The sequence below is a fragment of the Chiloscyllium punctatum genome, chromosome 2 (assembly GCF_047496795.1).
Source record: "Chiloscyllium punctatum isolate Juve2018m chromosome 2, sChiPun1.3, whole genome shotgun sequence".
In the NCBI taxonomy this organism is placed as follows: domain Eukaryota; kingdom Metazoa; phylum Chordata; class Chondrichthyes; order Orectolobiformes; family Hemiscylliidae; genus Chiloscyllium; species Chiloscyllium punctatum.
In genome coordinates, this window is record NC_092740.1 from 145,187,809 (window position 1) to 145,206,048 (window position 18,240).

Below are 18,240 nucleotides of genomic sequence, written 5' to 3' on the forward strand. Positions count from 1 at the left end.
CAGTCCCTTTCTCACCACCTCCACTCCGGGCAGGAAAATCCATGGTGGGCATCCTCAGCCTGCCAACAAGTGAAGCTTTTGAATCATCAGCTAATGGGCACTTTCGGGCCTCAGCCACTCATTGGCCTGAATACCCTCTCTCCTAGCTAATAAGAACAGGGTGTGTTTTCTTCACAGGGAACCTCCACTTGCCTCAATCTGGGGCTAATTGGGACAGGGAGAGGTTCTCATCCCATCCCCAATAGTGTCCCCAAAATACCCACTTACTTACCCACTGGTGAAGCTGGTCATGGTGTGCCACTTGTGCTTCCACCATACTCCCTGAGCCTACAAATCTCTGATTGGCCAGTTACCTGTGGGTGGGTGGTGGGCAGGGCAAGGATTCAGTGAGCAAGCTCCTGATTGGACAAAGGAGAAGCCCTTAAGTACTAAATTGATGCTCAATACAATGATTGTTCATGCTGGGGTGATAGAGGGGGCTAGTAGGTTAATGCCCCATGAAGTCACCTATGCCTGCACTTAGTACTCACCACATTAAATCCTAGCCTTAGGGATGTACCAGGTTTTAAGCAAATGCAAGGGTAGTGAGTGGAAAGAAAAACCATGGGATGGTCTGTAATGAGATTGAAGGCTGGACAATAATAAAGGAGGGGTAATGGTGTTAGGCAAATGAAGTCAGAATGGAACAAATCAAGGAGCAAAACATGAATGAGGAAGAGGGATACACAATGACAACAGAGTCACTGCCACAAGATTGTCTGTTTTCCCTGGAGGCTGAGGGGTGACCTTACAGAGGTTTATAAAATCGTGAGGGTAAATAGATAAGGACTTTTCCATGGGTGGGGGAGTCCAAAACTAGAGGGCATAGGTTTAAGATGAAAGGGAAACAATTTAAAAGGGTCCTAAGGGGCACCTTTTTCACACAAAGGGTGGTGTGTGTATGGAATGAGTTGCCAGAGGAAGTGGTGGACATTGGCACAATTACAACATTGAAAAAGCATCTGGATGGGTATATGAACAGGAAGGGTTTAGAGGGGTAAGGGCCAAGTGCTGGCAAATGGGACTAAATTAGGTTATCTGGTGCTCATTGACGAGTTGGACTGAATAGTCTGTTTTCGTGTTGCCCTGACTCTATAAATGATTCCGAGATCTGAATTATTGGGTTAGACATCAAATGGCCATGGGATTTTGATCCAGTGCTGGGAAACTTTGAAAATTACAGTCCCACATATTACCTTGGAATGCCATCTTCTGGGACAGTTGTGAATTTGAAAGGCTTAGTTTTAATTTTAAAAGTTTGAGTGAATTCTCCCACCCTGATGTCATGAGAGTAATGACAAGTGTGGTGACAAAATAAGGTGAGAAAGGAAAAAAGTATAGATTTGCATCATTGCAAAAGAAGGTCTTGATTTGCCCTGCAACTTAGAAAGGTGATTTCGAAGAGGTGACGACCTTATTTCAGTGCATTTGCAGTTCATTAAAAGCCCAATTCGACCTACTTACATCGCTTTTCCAAAACACCGGTCCTCTACCACGAAATATAGACAGTGAAAATTCCCAACAGAAAGTTCAGTGCCGGTTCCTGACAACTACAACTTGGTGAAGACCCATCCTGCCATCACCCAATGCACTTCACACATCGACACAGGATGCTGACATGGCGGATTGACGCTCATTAACTTTAGCACCAGGTTACAGACTGTCGGAGACCATCATCACTCAGACTGCCAGCTGCTTACACACCAAATACAATTCATGCGCTTCGAGTAAGTGGTGATGTGTGAACATTAGAGGATCCACCACAGTCAATCAATCACACTATATGAGGATGGTCACAGTCAATTCAAGTGATATAGTCTAGTGATTACAGGTGGGTCAGTTGAGGCATCAATCTGTGAGGGGGGTGGTCCAGCTTTTTTTTGCAATGAGACAAAGGGAGAGATTCAGTCTGACAGAGAGGGACACATGAGCGGAGGGAGGAGATGATGAACAGGAGAGTGTTATGGACCAGACCAGACCAGACCCTCTCAAAATATTTTAAGAAGGTAGTCTAGGCCCGAATCTTTTCTTATTTTAAAGACAGATGTAACATGCCGTGTTCTGGACACTATTTACTGGTCAAACTACTTGATATTAAACAAGAAATTTGAGGGTGCATACATGAGGATCAGTGGTCGGCACAACATCGTGGGCTGAAGGGCCTGTACTGTGCTGTATTGTTCTATGTTCTATGTAAAACACAATGTATTCAAATGCTATAGTTAAAATACAACAAAAGAAAGAAGAACTTAGAATAAATTAATTTGACGGAAAACTTAACAGAACAATAAATACAACAACTATTACTAATTAACTGTTTCAATATAGTAGTATTCCTTAAACACACCTTTTGGCAAAAAGGCAAATTCAGAAAACAGATTTTGACTCACATGTCATCCAGCAACCTATGAAGAGAACCGCTAGCTTTTCATTATAATCAAAAGAGGGGAAAAATAGATTCCACTTTTTCAACATCACAATAGCAACCGATGCTGAATCTCAAAACTAAAAAACTAGAAATGTGAGAACTGGCCACACCCATCAGGCTGCATCTATTATTCCAACTTTTAAAAAAAACAAGGCCTCCCAAGTTGTTTACATTCTAGGCTCTCACTAGCCAATTCGGCACCTCTGCCTTAAAACTTTGCTTAATCGTAACCAGGACAAAACACACTTCCTTTAGCCACAGCATTATCACAAGAGGTCATCAGGTGTCCCCAGTGAGTGAGCTAGAAATGCTGAAAGGGTTAGCAGTTTGGGAGGCTGAGGTGATGCTGTGAGCCCTTGGGTGGGACACAATGCATGCAAGGAGTTCATGAGCCTTGGGAAGGGCAAGTGCCATATCCTGAGTAAGAGGTAACAGAGCGAAGATGGTGGCACTTGATCTTGCAGAGTGCAGAAAATCTTTTCACTCTGTACACAGCACTGACCCACACTGCTCTTTATGCCAGGGTTGGTTGGCTTTGTTATGGTGTTCCCCTTTGGGGGATGGGGGAGGTGAGCAAGGATAAGGATTCCCATCCTCTCCACCAGACAGCCCAGCAGCACCTTCAGATCTCTGTCCTGGAAGGAGCTTGTCTTTCCCCTTGAGACTGTTTCCAGATCAAGCCCCTGCAGTGTGAGAGATCAATGCTGATTGGGAGAGTCTGAAGTAGTGGCAGCTGGGCTTTTGGGGCAGGGGTGGGTGTTACAAGGAAACCAGGAGAAGATCTTACCTGGAGCACAGGATACACGATTTCATGAGAAAGGCAGCCAACATCTCAGGAGTATAATTAGTGAGGAGAAAAGTAGAAGACGATGTGAGAAAATTGATTGTGGGTCACTGTGAAACTCACTGGCTGTCACACTTTCAGGAGAAATCGGAGAATTCAGCCTGACATCACGGTATTGGAAAGTACAGGATGTTCAAAGGATGTTCACGACAAAAAGTTTGGAAAAAAGTAATAGATCAATTCAAATCAGAGAGATTTTTGAAACAAGCACAGAGGAAGTCTCCTTGCTGGATGTGAATCTGATTAGAATGTTTTTGTTTTGTTGGTGGGCAACAAGATTCCGTGCGTTGAAGTGTTCCATGCAGACCCCAACTGGACGGGAACCATAGAGGTTACCATAACAACACCCCTCTGCAGGGATGGCCTGCTCTACCACTTATTAAAAATGTGAATTATAAACAGGGGACGTAGCCAGGCCACCACAAGGGGGTGGAAGGAGCAAGCCCTCTACACTGTGCCCTATCTCCAGCCCTCTCCCTGTAACCACACTACACCCAGCACAAACACACACACAAACACCTCTTCCCACCCTATCTCTTGCAAAAATGCCATCCAGTATTCCCAATTTCTCCGCCTCCGCCGTATCTGCTCCCAGGAGGACCAGTTCCACCATAGGACACACCAGATGGCCTCCTTCTTTACAGACCGCAATTTCCCTTCCCACGTGGTTAAAGATGCCCTCCAACGCATCTCGTCCACATCCCGCACCTCCGCCCTCAGACCCCACCCCTCCAACCGTAACAAGGACAGAACGCTCCTGGTGCTCACCTTCCACCCTACAAACCTTCGCATCAACCAAATCATCCACCGACATTTCCACCACCTCCAAAAAGACTCCACCACCAGGGATATATTTCCTTCCCCACCCCTTTCCGCCTTCCGCAAAGACCGTTCCCTCCGTGACTACTTGGTCAGGTCCACACCCCCCCTACGACCCACCCTCCCATTCTGGCACTTTCCCCTGCCACCGCAGGAACTGTAAAACCTGTGCCCACACCTCCTCCCTCACCTCTATCCAAGGCCCTAAAGGAGCCTTCCACATCCATCAAAGTTTCACCTGCACATCCACCAATATCATTTATTGTATCCGTTGCTCCCGATGTGGTCTCCTCTACATTGGGGAGACTGGGCGCCTCCTAGCAGAGCGCTTTAGGGAACATCTCCGAGACACCCGCACCAATCAACCAAACCGCCCCGTGGCCCAACATTTCAACTCCCCCTCCCACTCTGCCGAGAACATGGAGGTCCTGGGCCTCCTTCACCGCCGCTCCCTCACCACCAGACGCCTGGAGGATGAACGCCTCATCTTCCGCCTCGGAACATTTCAACCCCAGGGCATCAATGTGGACTTCAATAGCTTCCTCATTTCCCCTTTCCCCCACCTTATCCTTGTTTCAAACTTCCAGCTCAGTAACTGTCTCCTTGACTTGTCCGGACTTGTCCGACCTGTCTATCTTCTTTTCCACCTATCCACTCCACCCTCTCCTCCTTGACCTATCACCTTCATCTCCTCCCCACCCTCCTCTAGCTTATCTCTCCACGCTTCAGGCTCACTGCCTTTATTCCTGATGAAGGGCTTTTGCCCGAAACGTCGATTTCGCTGCTCGTTGGATGCTGCCTGAACTGCTGTGCTCTTCCAGCACCACTAATCGTATTTGGTTTTCCGCATCTGCAGTCATTGTTTTTACCACACACAAACACCGCCAGCCCAGAACACTGAAAGCAGACTGGAACATCTCACTGTCAACTCTGGAATCAGGTATTAAAGATGCTTCAGCTCTGAGTGAGAGCTAGTCAGACTATCATGATACCCATATTAAGAAGCTAGACAGTGTAAGTATGAACAGTATCTAACCTTTCAAATGTTTCGTACATTGTGAACACCCCCAACCAGTTCTTTGAAAATACCTGAGCTATGTTTGTGGAACAGCCCCCTTCTCTTAACCATCCTTCGTCAACAACGTCTCTTCTTCCTCAGGCAGCTGAGGAAATTTGGCATGACGGCGAATACCCTTGCCAACTTTTATAGGAGCGCCATCAAGAGCAATCTGTCTGGATGTATCACTATCTGGTCTGGTAGCTGTACCATTCAAGATCGGAGACGGTTACAGAGAGTGGTGAACTCGGCCCAGACAATCACAAAGGCCAACCTCCCATCTATAGAATTCCATCTACCAGGCCCGCTGTCAAGGAAAGGCCGCCAGCATTCTCAAAAATCCATCCCACCCTGGCAATGTTTTTCTACAACCTCTCCCATCGGGGAGAAGGTACAGAAGCCGGAACACACGCAACAGCCGGTTTTGGAACCGTTTCTACCCTACTGTTGTTAGAATACTGAATGGACTCACAAACTCTTAACATTCACCTGTATCTGTATTTTTGTTTTTGTCGCTGGTTTACCTATTATTTACTTATCTATGCTACTTAACTCTGTGATCTCCTGTATAGCTCGCAAGACAAAGCTCTTCACTGTGCCTCGGTACACGTGACAATAAATTCAATTCAGTTCAATAACTCTCTTTTAAAGAGCCACATTCATAACATTTGCTTCAAGTGAGTCCGGACTGTTCTGTTCACCAGAAGAATTATGAACGGAACTAAACCGTGCAATCATGGTGAACATCCCTACTCCTGACATTAAGACGGTGGGAAGGTTATTGTGGAGGGAGGTGAAAATGGCCAAGGCTAGGACACTTCCCCAGCTCCCCCCTCGATCCCAAAACTGCCACTTCCTCCAACATCTGCTCCCATTTAGCAGTTCTTAGGAGTTAAAATTCAGCTGGAATTGTTGGATACAGTCGAGTTTATATCCCAAGGAGATTGGGAGGCCAGCAGGACTTGAAATGCAAACATTGAGGTTCAAGATGGTTTACATATTCACTAATGGCACCCAATTACTATCATTTTAAACTCACAAATATTGGAATACAAATATTCTTATACCAAGATGGTAACAACAGAAAAATTTGAACTTATACAGCACGACTCACCGTGTGTCAAAATGTTTATAGTGAATGAATTACTTTGGAAATGTAGTCACGTAAGTGCAGAGAAATGCAGCATCCAATTTCTGCACAAAAAGATCCCACCAGGAGCAATAACTTAAATGGTCAATCATGATGTTGGTTGAGAGATAAACATTGACTGAGACACTGGGTGTATTCCCCATTCTTGTTTGAAAAGTGGTTCTGCATCTTTTACTGCCAGCAGACAGAGGTCAGTTCAATGTCTCAACTCACACATGGCACCCCGGACAGTTTGGCACCCTTTCAGTACTGCAGTGAAGTGTCAGCCTGGATGATGAGCTCAAATCCCAGGAGTGGGGAATATTGAACCTAAAACCTGATGACTCAGCAGCAACGAGTGCTCAAATACTACAGTTACATTGTCCCTTTGGCACATCAAAAGTGGATATGAGAAGCAAACAAAGAAATTTACAAGATGAAGTACCATTACAAGTTGTGTAACAAAACATTATGACAATGTAAATGCTATTACACGGAAGGCATATCTATAAAACCTACACAATATTGATAGGTCACAAAGATTTAAAGGTACACAGGCACAGCAATTGTACTGGCAATGGAAACAGCTCTGTAATGAGGCTCAAGTCCTGAACTTGCCCCCACTGGTCACAACAGTCATTCATTGTTATTTCTATAGGGAACTCTTAATTAATCTGGAGATGGGACTACTTCTAATTAAGGATGGCAGCAGGTTTGCGATTCTGGGAGGTCAGTTAGAGGCATTGGAGCGGCAGCCTGCAACTGAGTAAGACACAGACAACAGTTCAAGAGGAGTGTCACTTCCAACTTAACAAAAAAAACTGCCTTACAGTTAGAATTAGGTTTATTGTTATGCAGGTCACTACTGTAGGGTGGAAAGGGGTGGGAACAAGATATAAAATGTAAATGATTTTATTCACAGTTGCTGATAAATGAATAAAATGTAAATATTCACATTTGTAAAATTTCAATAATTATGTAAACAAAGCACTATAGATGAGTGTAAGATGTAAAATGTGAATGAATTACACTATAGTATAAGTAGAATACATGGATTAATTCCTACTTCATTGTGAATAATATATGAAACACAATGAATTATTTTACAGATGGGAATTAATTGAATGATTTCCTTCATTGGTTGGATTAAAAATTGAATGGATTCTTCTACAAAAGGGAAGAGAATGTTGCAATAAATGTGAAGATGTTTTGCAGAGATGGGACACAATATAAAATGTGAATTAATAACTGTATTGATTAGTTTGTTGAAAACATTGTGAATACATTCTACCAAAGATAATGGTATATATGATATAAATAGATCTCTTGATAAATTCAAACATATAGAATTTGAGTTCACACTCCTGAGGGAAGGGCATGATGCTTTCAATGTGGTTAGCTGCTTAGCAGATAAGAATAGTGTTTGAGGTTTTAACCTGCGCCTTTCTCACCACGTGACAGACAAAAGGGCGTCTGCACTGGGAGAGTATTACATTTGCAAAAGTCCAACTCCAAAACTGCTGCAAATGAACCAACTCTCTTTATGACCACTTCAGATTTGAGCCATCGCAACTAACTCCCTCCCCTACAGAGACAGGTCAGTGGTGTTAATATTTAAATGAGGGTGAATTAAAGAAAGTTTTAACTTAAATTTAAACTTAACCACTGCTGCATCGAGGTTCAGATTAAAATGGAGGCACAAATGAGCATCATCTTATGGGGCCAGTTAAAGGCCAAGCCCCATCCTTCTCTCCTCGTTCTCTCTCATCTTTGGTGGTCTGCATTGCCCTAATGGGCTTTGTATGTAAATAAATCAGTTGGAAAACACGGGTGATTTAATGATGGTGGATAGGAGATGAATATTGCCAGATGATCCAGTGGTGGGAAAAACTGGTTGTACGTGATAGCACTTCCGGGTAAATGTGAAGAAGTAAAGAACATTAAAAAATTTGAAGGCCTAGAGGCCAAATGTTTACAGAGGCTCTGTGCTGATTATGGTATAATGAGATTCATGTAAGTTGTGACACAATCACAGAGTCATTCAGCACGGAAACCAACTCTCTGGCCAACTTGTCTGTGCCATCCCAGTCTGATCTAGTCCCATTTGCCAGAATTGGGCCCATATCCCTCTAAACACTTCCTACTCATGTGCCCATTCAGATGCCTTTGAAATGCTGTCATTGTACCAGCCTCTACCACTTCCTCTGGCAGCTCATCCCATACATGGACCATCCTCTGCATGAAAAATTTAGCCCTCAGCTTCTTTTTAAATCTTTTCTCTTAAACCCATTCCCTCCAGTTTTGGACTCTCCTACATTAGGAAAAAGGCTTTAGTTTTTGATTCAATCCACACCCCTCATAGTTTTATAAACCTCTATAAGGTCACCCTTCAGCCTCTGCCACTCCAGGGTAAACAGCCCAGCCTATTCACCTTCTTCCTATAACTCAAATCCTCCAAACCTTGAAACATCCTTGTCAATCTTTTCTGGACCTTCTCACATTTAACAACATCCTTCTTATAGAAGGGCAACCAGAATTGTATGCAGTATTCTAAAACTGGCCTCACCAATGTCCTCTACAGCTGCAACATGGCATCCTAACTCCTACACTTAATGTTCTGACCAATAAAAACAAGTGTATCAAACACCTTCTTCACCTCCCTGTCTACCTGTGATTCCACCTTCAAGAAAGTATGCATCCGCACCTCTAAGTCTCTATGTTTGGCAAGACTCCCCAGGCCTTACCATTAAGTGTATAAATCCTGCCTTAGTTTGTCTAACCAAAATGCAACACATCATATCTATCTAAATCAAACCCCATCTGCCACTCCTCAGCCCATTGGCCCATCTGATCAAGGTCCCGTTGTACTCTGAGATAATCACATTCGCTGACCACTACACCACAGGGAGAAATTTCTCTTGTCTCTTCCTTCTCACAATTTACCCAAGACAATGCTGTTTCAAGTAAAAGGTTTTCAAAAAGAAAGATTACTAAAAATTCAACTTCCATAACTCAGCTGCAAAATCAACCACTCTGCTGCCTGTAGGAATCTGGAATTATAGAAAGGAAGCAAACAAGGAGCCACTTTTCACAGAAAAACATGCACCTCATAGAGTACGCCCCAGACTCCTGATCAACATGGTCCTTTTGTCAACGATCTAGTTAGAAAATATTTTTTGTCCACACTCTTTATAGCAACTCTCTATCATTCTGATTTATTATAATCTGCCCTTGGTTTCCCTTCTCACTAGCTTGAAACGATTGTTTCCTGCTTTTTTTGTCCCAACTTGCAAGTTTGCTGCAAGCATGAAAATCTTTTTTCTCACAGTGAAGTCACAGCTGTCACAGAAGTCACAGAAAGTTGAGATCACAGCTGTCAAAGTGTTCAAAATCTTGAACTGAAGAAAAATTAGATAGAGGGAAACTTTCCATTGATTGAAGGATGTGGGAATGTGGTGAAGACATTTATTATTGCTTTCAAAAATGAATTGGATGATTATCTGAAAAAGAATTGAAGGGCTATGGGAGCAGAATGGGCAGTGGAAGTAATAGAGTACTTCTTGCAAAGAGCTGCCTTGAGATGGTCTCCTGTGCAGTAACAACTCTATTACACTGTTTCACGTCAATTACCTTTCTACAGAGCTGGGAGGATTAGGGTGGAAACAGGAATGTTTTACTGATCACTGAAATCATTATTATCTGAAAAGCTGGGAGCATAACATATGACCTGAAATTATTGAATAAATGTTGAGTCTGGAAGGCTGTAAAGTCCCAAATGGAAAGATGAAGCCTCGCTCTAGAAACTTCTATTGAGCTTCACTGGGTTAGGGCACCAAGCTGAGATCAGAAAGACGAGAGTAGAAAAGAAGTTGCAAATTAAATTGACAGTTAGTGTAAGGTCACACTTGTGAAGCTTTTACTTAAAGCAGTCATCCAATCTGCATTTGATGAGCCCACTGCAGAGGAGACCTCATTGTGAACAGTAAATACAACAAACAGCATTGAAAGTTTTGTGAATAAGTGGCTATTTCTGAAATAAATGTTAATGTTTTTAAACATAAGAATTAGAGAAGACGAAAGGGCAAGTGTTGCATCTCCTGCACTTACATGGTAGAATGCAGTGTGAAGGGCAAATTAAGTTTTGTGTCAGGATGTCATGTGGTTAAGATCCCATTGGAATGCTGGATGGGGAGAGGCAAATGTGGTATTCTGCTGAAGTGAGCTGAAATGGTAAAAGATGTTTGTTGAACATGTACCTTGCTGGGATGATAATGTTACCTTATTTTTTATTAACTAAGAACTCCTATCCACTTGAGAGGAAATCGACCCTCAAACATATTCATCCAAGTTCCTACATTTCTATTGTCACTATTGTTATGATTGTAGCTGATGTTATTACTGGACAATTCATATCTTATAATGAAATACATCTTTTTTTTTATTTAATGTGATGGTCTTTCACTGTAACTTAAGCACACGGCTGCAGATTTAGTTTTAACAATAAAACAAGTTTATTATGCAAAATAAATTAAAACTGAGAGCAAAACAAAATTTCAACTATTTTCTAACACTTTGAACTTCAAAGTTAATCATAATCCAGAGAATTTTTTCTTCCCTGTCCAAAGTATAGTTTTGACTTAACTGCTTTCTCTCAGTTCATGTCCTATGAGCTGTGGAATCTTTTTCTTGAAAGCACACACACCAGAGAGATCTTAGACCTTTCCACTGCATGTTTTCAGCGTTGTGCTGACGTGTTTAAGTATGAATTTGTACTGTGGTCTCTGGGTGATGAAAGACTTAACAGCAATCTGGGTTTGTTCAATATGTCATTCCATTGCATGACACTGTAATCTTTTACTATAAATTCTGTATTTAATGTTCCTGCTCCACATCTACCTGATGAAGGAGCAGTACTCCGAACGTTAGTCCTTCCAAATAAACCTGTTGGACTCTAACCTGGTGTTTTGTGATTTTTAACTTTGCCCACCCCAGTCCAACACTGGCACCTCCACATCATGGAACTCACATGAGGAAGCTCCATGAGCCACAGCTGTCAGATTGCAATGAGACTTGTGATCAGCAAAATGCTATTTAGCATATAATCCTAAATCAAAGTTGATGACAGTTTATTAAGAAATAGAGGTTTGTAAGAACTAATGTGGAACATTTGCACATCCTCAAAGGCTTCCTGCCACGTTTCCTTTATTCTTTTCTAACCAGCCACCACCAGGGAATCCATTCCAATAATCTCTTCCTGCTTCTCTCCTTCCAGAGTTCCACAAGTCTTTCCTCGGCCCCCTCACTTTCATGCTACCCTTCGACAATATCATCCAAAACCAAGCCAGTTTCCACATGTACACTGATAACACCCAGGTCTACCTTATCTCTTGACCCCCTCCACTGTCTCTGATTTGTCAGACCAACAGACCATACAAGCTAGCATGAATTTTCTCCAACTAAATAGCAGATGTCATTGTCTTCGTCCTCTGCTACAAACTCCACATCCTAATCCCTGACTTTGTCTCTCTCTGTACCTACTGGCTGAGGCTGAAACCATTTGCAATAGCGTTGTCACATTTGACTGTGAGATATACTCCATTTGCAAAGTTGTTCATCTCTGTCCCTGGCTTGGCTTACCTACTGAAACCCTCATCCATATTCTGTTGCCCTAACAATGCAGCCCTGGCAGTTTTCCTATCTTCCATAAACATGAGTGCTTACAAGGTCCGCCTCTTGTATTTGAACTTGCACTAATTCCTGATCATCCATCTTCTCTACACTCACTTACCATTACAGTCCTGAAGAAGGGTTACACCCAAAACGTCAACCCCTGCACGTCATAATGCTGCCCGGCTTGCTGTGTTCTTCCAGCCTCCTACCTGTCTACATTGGCTTCTGATCAGACAGTATCTCAATTTTCAAATTCTCAACATTATATTCAAGTATCCCAATATCCTAACCCCCCCAATGTCACCATCCTTGGAACAGGAGTCCGTGATTCAGCTCTTCAAGCTTGATCTGCCTTTCAGCAAGATCATGGATGACCATCTACCTAGATACCATTTTTCCTACTATCCATATCTGTGTATTAGTCTTCAGAAATAAATTTCTGCTTTGAACTTGCTCAGTAATTGAGCTTCTATAACTATGTGGTGCAAAGAATTCCAAAGATTTACAACCTACTGGATGAAGCAATTCCTTCTCATTTTATTCCTGCCTCTTATTCTGGTATTATGTCTCCAATCTCTAGATTCACCAGCCAGAGGAAATGTCTCTACATCCACCCTGTCATGCCTTGTGAAAATTTTATAAGTTTCAATAAGATTCTTTGAAACTTCGGAGAACACACAGCCACTTTCTTCGATCTCTCCACATAAGACAATCCCACCATCCCTAAAGTTAGTCTAGTGAACCTCTATTGCACTACCTGTATGTCAAGCACATTCTTCCTTAGGTAAGGTGACTATAACTGTACACAACACTCTGCAGCCTCATCAAAGCTCTGTACAATTAGAACAATATGTTTTACTTCTGTAATTAATCAGGTGATGAAAGCCTGCCTATGTTTGATGCACCTGCATGTTATCTTTTAGTGACACGTGAACAGTAACACCCACGTAGCTTTGGACACAAAGACTTAGTAAAAATCTTCTGAAAATCTAAATACATCACATACACTGATTCTCCTGTATCAATGCTAAAAATAATACCTTTCAAAATCTCCAACAGGTTTTTTCAAACATAATTCCTTCTTAATAGCTCCACATGGACATTCCCCAAATCTACTATTTATTTGTGTCCAGTTATCACTCTTTATAATAGATTATAAAATTTACCTTACTATGACATTAAACTAACAATTTTATAGTTCTCGTTTCTCCCTTTCCAAACCTTCTTAAATAATGGGGTTATGCTTTCTACTTTCTGGACTGCAGGAATCTTTTCAGAGTCTACAGAATTTTACGAGGTAACCACTGTTGCATCCATTATCTGTATGAACATTTTCTTCAACATTCTGAGATGTAGATAATCAGGTTCAGGAAGTTATCAATCTTCAATCTAGTTAACTTCTCAAGCACCACAACATTACTAAAGTTAATTTAATTTTAGTTTCACCAGTCCCTTGGTTACCTGGTATCTCTGGGAGATTTAATGTATTTTCTTCTCTGACGTCAGATACAAATAATTGTTTAGTGTTCCTATTTTCCTGTTCTTCATTCTAAGTTGTCCTGTCTCCACCTGCCCATGTTGGTCCTGACTGATCTCTTTTAGATTCACATGCTTAAATAAACTTTTACACTTTAGAGCTATGACTGAACAAATTTTTAGTTACATGTTCTCATAGCTCCTTATTAACTTTCTGCCAAATTTCATTTGTTAACTCTCCAGTGAAATAAATTCAGGTGTTTTACTGTTATAGCACTCTATAAATACAGGTTGGTTTTATTGTGAAGAATTCACAATTGGACTTCACACACAACCAGCATTTGATAAGGTAATGGATTTCCTCCTGCTTATAAAAGTGGCAGATTCTCTAAATCTCTCACATGAATTTCATTGGTATCTCTACTGCATGGGGAAAATGCCATATTGAATTCAGTCACAGTCTGTAACTGGCAGGAACCAATACTGTAACAGACTCTGGTCTAAATGACTTAAGCAACATGTCTGGTTATAAAAAATATATAACAAAGAAACAGGTAATTCAGACACCAGTTCATGTCAGCATTAATACTTCATCCAGTACTCTTGCCATCCCCCCTCATCTATCTCTGTCAGCGTCACCATCAATATCCTTCTCCACTCTCTGCTTATTTCATTATCCTTTAAATGTATCCCGACGACTCACCTTGAGGTAGGTGGAGAGGTTTGTTCTGCATTCACAATTGCATTTCTTGGAGGCTATCTTATATTAATTGGCAACTCCCCAAGAGTCCTTTGACAGAATGTTCCAAATGTGCAACCTCTAGCACCCACAGGAACAAGGGCACATGGAAATATATTGCCATTCCTTCACTGTCTCTGGTCAAAATCCTATTCCTAACAGCACAGGAGTGTTAAATAAAAAGCTCAATACCTGTTCACGCTGGCAATTAGGGATGGGCAATGAATGCTTGCCTTGCCAGGGATGCACACATCCCATGAAAAGAAATAACAATTTTTATATTAATGACCTTTAATTGTTGTTCTTTCCCACAAATGGAAGCACACCAGGAGTTACCCGTCAGCCTTTTAATTTCAAGAGAAAGAGCTTGTTCATCTTTTGCTGATGCATATAACCTTGCAGTTCTGAAACCATCATTTTAAATAATTTTTGTACTCATTCTAGTGGCTGTATGTCTTTTTTATAATTTGACAGCCAGAACTGCACATAGTAATCTATAGATTTGAAATAATATCTTAACTCTTCAGTTCTATTCCTCACAAAAATAAACTCTGTTGCCTGCATTACTACATTTAGTGATTTGTGTATTTATACTCCCAGATCTCACTACTCCTTCACTGCTTGTGGATGTTCTAAATTAGATGTGACACCAATATTTTGTTATCAAAATATATATCTCACATTTACTTCTCTTGAAATCTTAGAGGACCACAGGGCTGCTCTCTCATCAGAGAGAGTTGACTGGTGATAAATTTAACCTGAGGGTCCCTACGCCTTAGATGAGGGAGAGGTTAAGAAATTGGGATCTTTATGATAACCTCATCTGGTAAAGGAATTGAACCTGTACTATTGGTATTACTCTGCAAACCAGCCGTCCAGCCAACTGAGTTAACTGACTCTATACCACTAAAGAATGTTTTTGTCAATTATATACTCAGTCAACAAGATGATTAATATTTTTCTGTAATTAACTGCAGTCCACAGCATTAACTGTCCTTCTGTGACCACAAATACAGAAATTCTATTTTGGGTTGTAAAGCCCAAATTGTTGCTTTAAGTTGTGATCAAGCTTGTTGAAGTTTATTTGTCCCCACTACCCATATTCTGAAACTTTGAATATCTGTCCTTTACCTGACTCTATTATTTTCATTTTTTGGCTGATTTTCTGTCTTTCAGTCAGCTAGCTATCCATTCCTGTACTTGATGTGCCCTGACCTTGTTTGTTATTCTAAGTTAAAAGCAAAATACTGTGGACGTTGGAGAAATGAAAACAAAAAAAACAAGAAAGCCTATTGAAACTCATCAGGTTTGGCAGCATCTGTTTCTCTCTCCGTAGAGTTAATGGTTTGAGTCCACAGACCATGACCCCAACACTGAATATTGAGCCCATTTCCAAAATTGTCACTGACCTCATCCCCTTTGAGATCACCCCTCCACAGCCTCCCATCTCATAGTTCCCCCAAAACCACACAATCCACCTCTACCTCCTTCCCAAAATTGACCCACAAGACTGCCTTGATAGATCCATCTTTTCAGCTTCTTCTTACTCCACTGAACCTATTTCTTCATAGAGTTATGGAGTCACACAGCACAGAAACAGACCCTTCAGTCCAACCATTCCATGCTGACCATAATCCCAAACTAAACTAGTCTCACCTGCCTGTGCTTGATCCATATCCTTCAAAACATTTCTTGTTCCTGCATTGACCCAAATTTCCTTTGAATGTTGTTAGTGTACATTCATCCACTTCCTCAGGAAGCTCACTCCACACACAAACTTTTACTCTCTGTGTAAAAGTATTATCCGTCGTGTCTTTTAAAAAATCTTTTTCATCCCACCTTCAAAATCCCCCAACTTTGAGAAAAAACACCTGCCATTCACCTTATCTATACCTCTCATGATTTTATAAACCTCTCTAGCGTCACCTGTCAACCTCCCATGGTCCAGTGGAAAAAGTCACAGTCTTTCCAGTCTATTTTTACATCTCAAACCCTCCATTCCCAGCAGCATCCTGGTAAATCTTTTCTGTACCCTCTCCAGCTTAATAAAATCCTTCCTTTAGCAAGCTGAACAGAACTGAACGCAGTACTTCCAATCTTGATTCTATTTCTTTTCTCTGCTCATTCAGTCTTGATTATTCTTCTGACACTTTTCCTCCGTCTCACAATTTATAATTTCTAGCCCTAGGTGCTTCCTCTTCACCATGAATATACCATCCCTCTAGTCATCCATCCCCATTTCAATGGTCTGAAAGTTCCTTTCTCCCTCGAAAAGAGGCCGGCACGGTCCCCATCCACCACCACATTCCACCCGGCTAAGCTCATTCTCACTTTGATCGATTCCTACTTTAACTCATCTCACTTTCTCCAAGTCAAAGCTGTGGCTTTGCGTGTCCTCATGGGTCCCAATTGTTCCTGTCTGTGTGTGGGAGCTATCTCATTCCCATCTTACTTGGGCTGCTTCCAACAACGCTTTCACCAGTCCATTCATTACATCATGGATGCTGTTTCCATTTGTCATATGGAATCTGAGCCTTTTGTTAATCTAGAAATGTTGTATATTGTCCCCGGCCACTATTCCTCTTTATCTCACTGCAAAGAATTCAGAGAGTATGATCAAAGGTTTGCTTTTGAAATCTGTATTGGTTATTCATTTGTTTTTTTTTGTGCCCTAGATGTTTGTCTATTTTAGCTTTTAGTTGGGATTCCTTCATTTTTCCAAAGCGGATGTTAAGCTATCTGATTCATAGCTCCCCGGCTATGTTCCTGATGTTGTATCCACTGATCAATCTCTTTGATAAGTAGTGAAGTAAAATAATTATTTACTGCCAATACAGTGTCACTCTCATTGCCTGTGATTTTATGTGGACTATCCCAAATGATTCTGACTTTCCTTTAATATTTATTTGCCTGTACAATATTTTACTGTTTTATGTCTTTTGATAATTTAATTCAGAGTTATACAGCATGGAAACAGGCTCTTCAGTCCAACTGTCCTTGCCAACCAGATATCCTAACTGGCAAACTGGTCCCATTTGCCAGCATTTGTCCATTATCCCTCGAAACCCTTCCGATTCTTGTACCTGTCCACTTTGCTCCATCACTCGAGTTATAGGTGCATTTATTCACTCTCCCCCACCCCCGCCAGCACACTTCATTATCCAGCTGTGTTCCCCACACTTAGTATCCAGCTCCTGTCCTTGCTTATTCTATTGACCCTATTATTTCCACTTTCCCCAGTGTCCAGGATCTTTCCACTGTCCCAGACATAAATGCCCTTTTAAGTTCTATTCCCTCCCATTCCTTTCCATCCCACCCTTCCAGTGCACCTTTTCTGTAGCTTCATCCCTTTTTTCATTCCAAAAATATACTTTAATCAGAGAATAACATGGTATACATACATAGTCACTCAGGCAGTTAGGTTCCACACAGTCTTACCCATACTAAGAACAAGCAAACGTTGGAGTTTGACTTTCCTGACAGTTCCAACAAACAAATGCAAGGCTTTCCTGACTTATGCAAGACACTCTTTATATATATTTGAGGCATCGGGAGAGTGTACTTCAACAGAAAGAGCTTAGATGGTCTTTCTGCAGTGTGCCTTGGCGGCAGCTGCCCCAAGCTTTAGTGCACCCCTTAGCACATAGTCCTGCACATAGTGCAAGTCTGTAACACTCGATCACGTCTCCTCCTTGCTCTGGACACCAACTACTTTCGGGCAGACAAATAGCATTTTTCACCAAGTTGACAGTCCTCCAGGCACAGTTGTCTCGGTGTACATCCTGGGGAACAGACCATAGAGCACAGAGTCCTGTGTAACAGAGCTGCGTGGGACTAACTTCAACACAAACCACTGCATCTCTCTCTAGACTTCCTCTGCAAAGGGGTGTGACAGTCTCGAAGGCACTTCCCTCCCCCTCCCAATCTAACCACCTCTTCGAGGGCAGTGTGTGGTGGTGCAATTCCTTCCCAATTATTTTGACTGTTCTCATAATCTCTTCATATCTTCCTTATATTGCTCTCCTCTGCTTTTCATGTC

The 18,240-nt window shown here is 41.8% G+C and overlaps 1 protein-coding gene across 1 annotated transcript in view; it reads right to left on the reverse strand.

Annotated features, from left to right (window-relative positions):
* Positions 1–291, reverse strand: part of LOC140492543 (FERM and PDZ domain-containing protein 1-like) — a 43,237-nt gene extending 42,946 nt beyond the window's left edge. The window contains exon 1 of the mRNA XM_072591485.1: positions 272–291. Within this exon, the coding sequence (XP_072447586.1) occupies positions 272–291 (20 nt within the window). The remainder of the gene's footprint in view (positions 1–271) is intronic.
* Between the last annotated feature and the right edge of the window lie 17,949 nt (positions 292–18,240).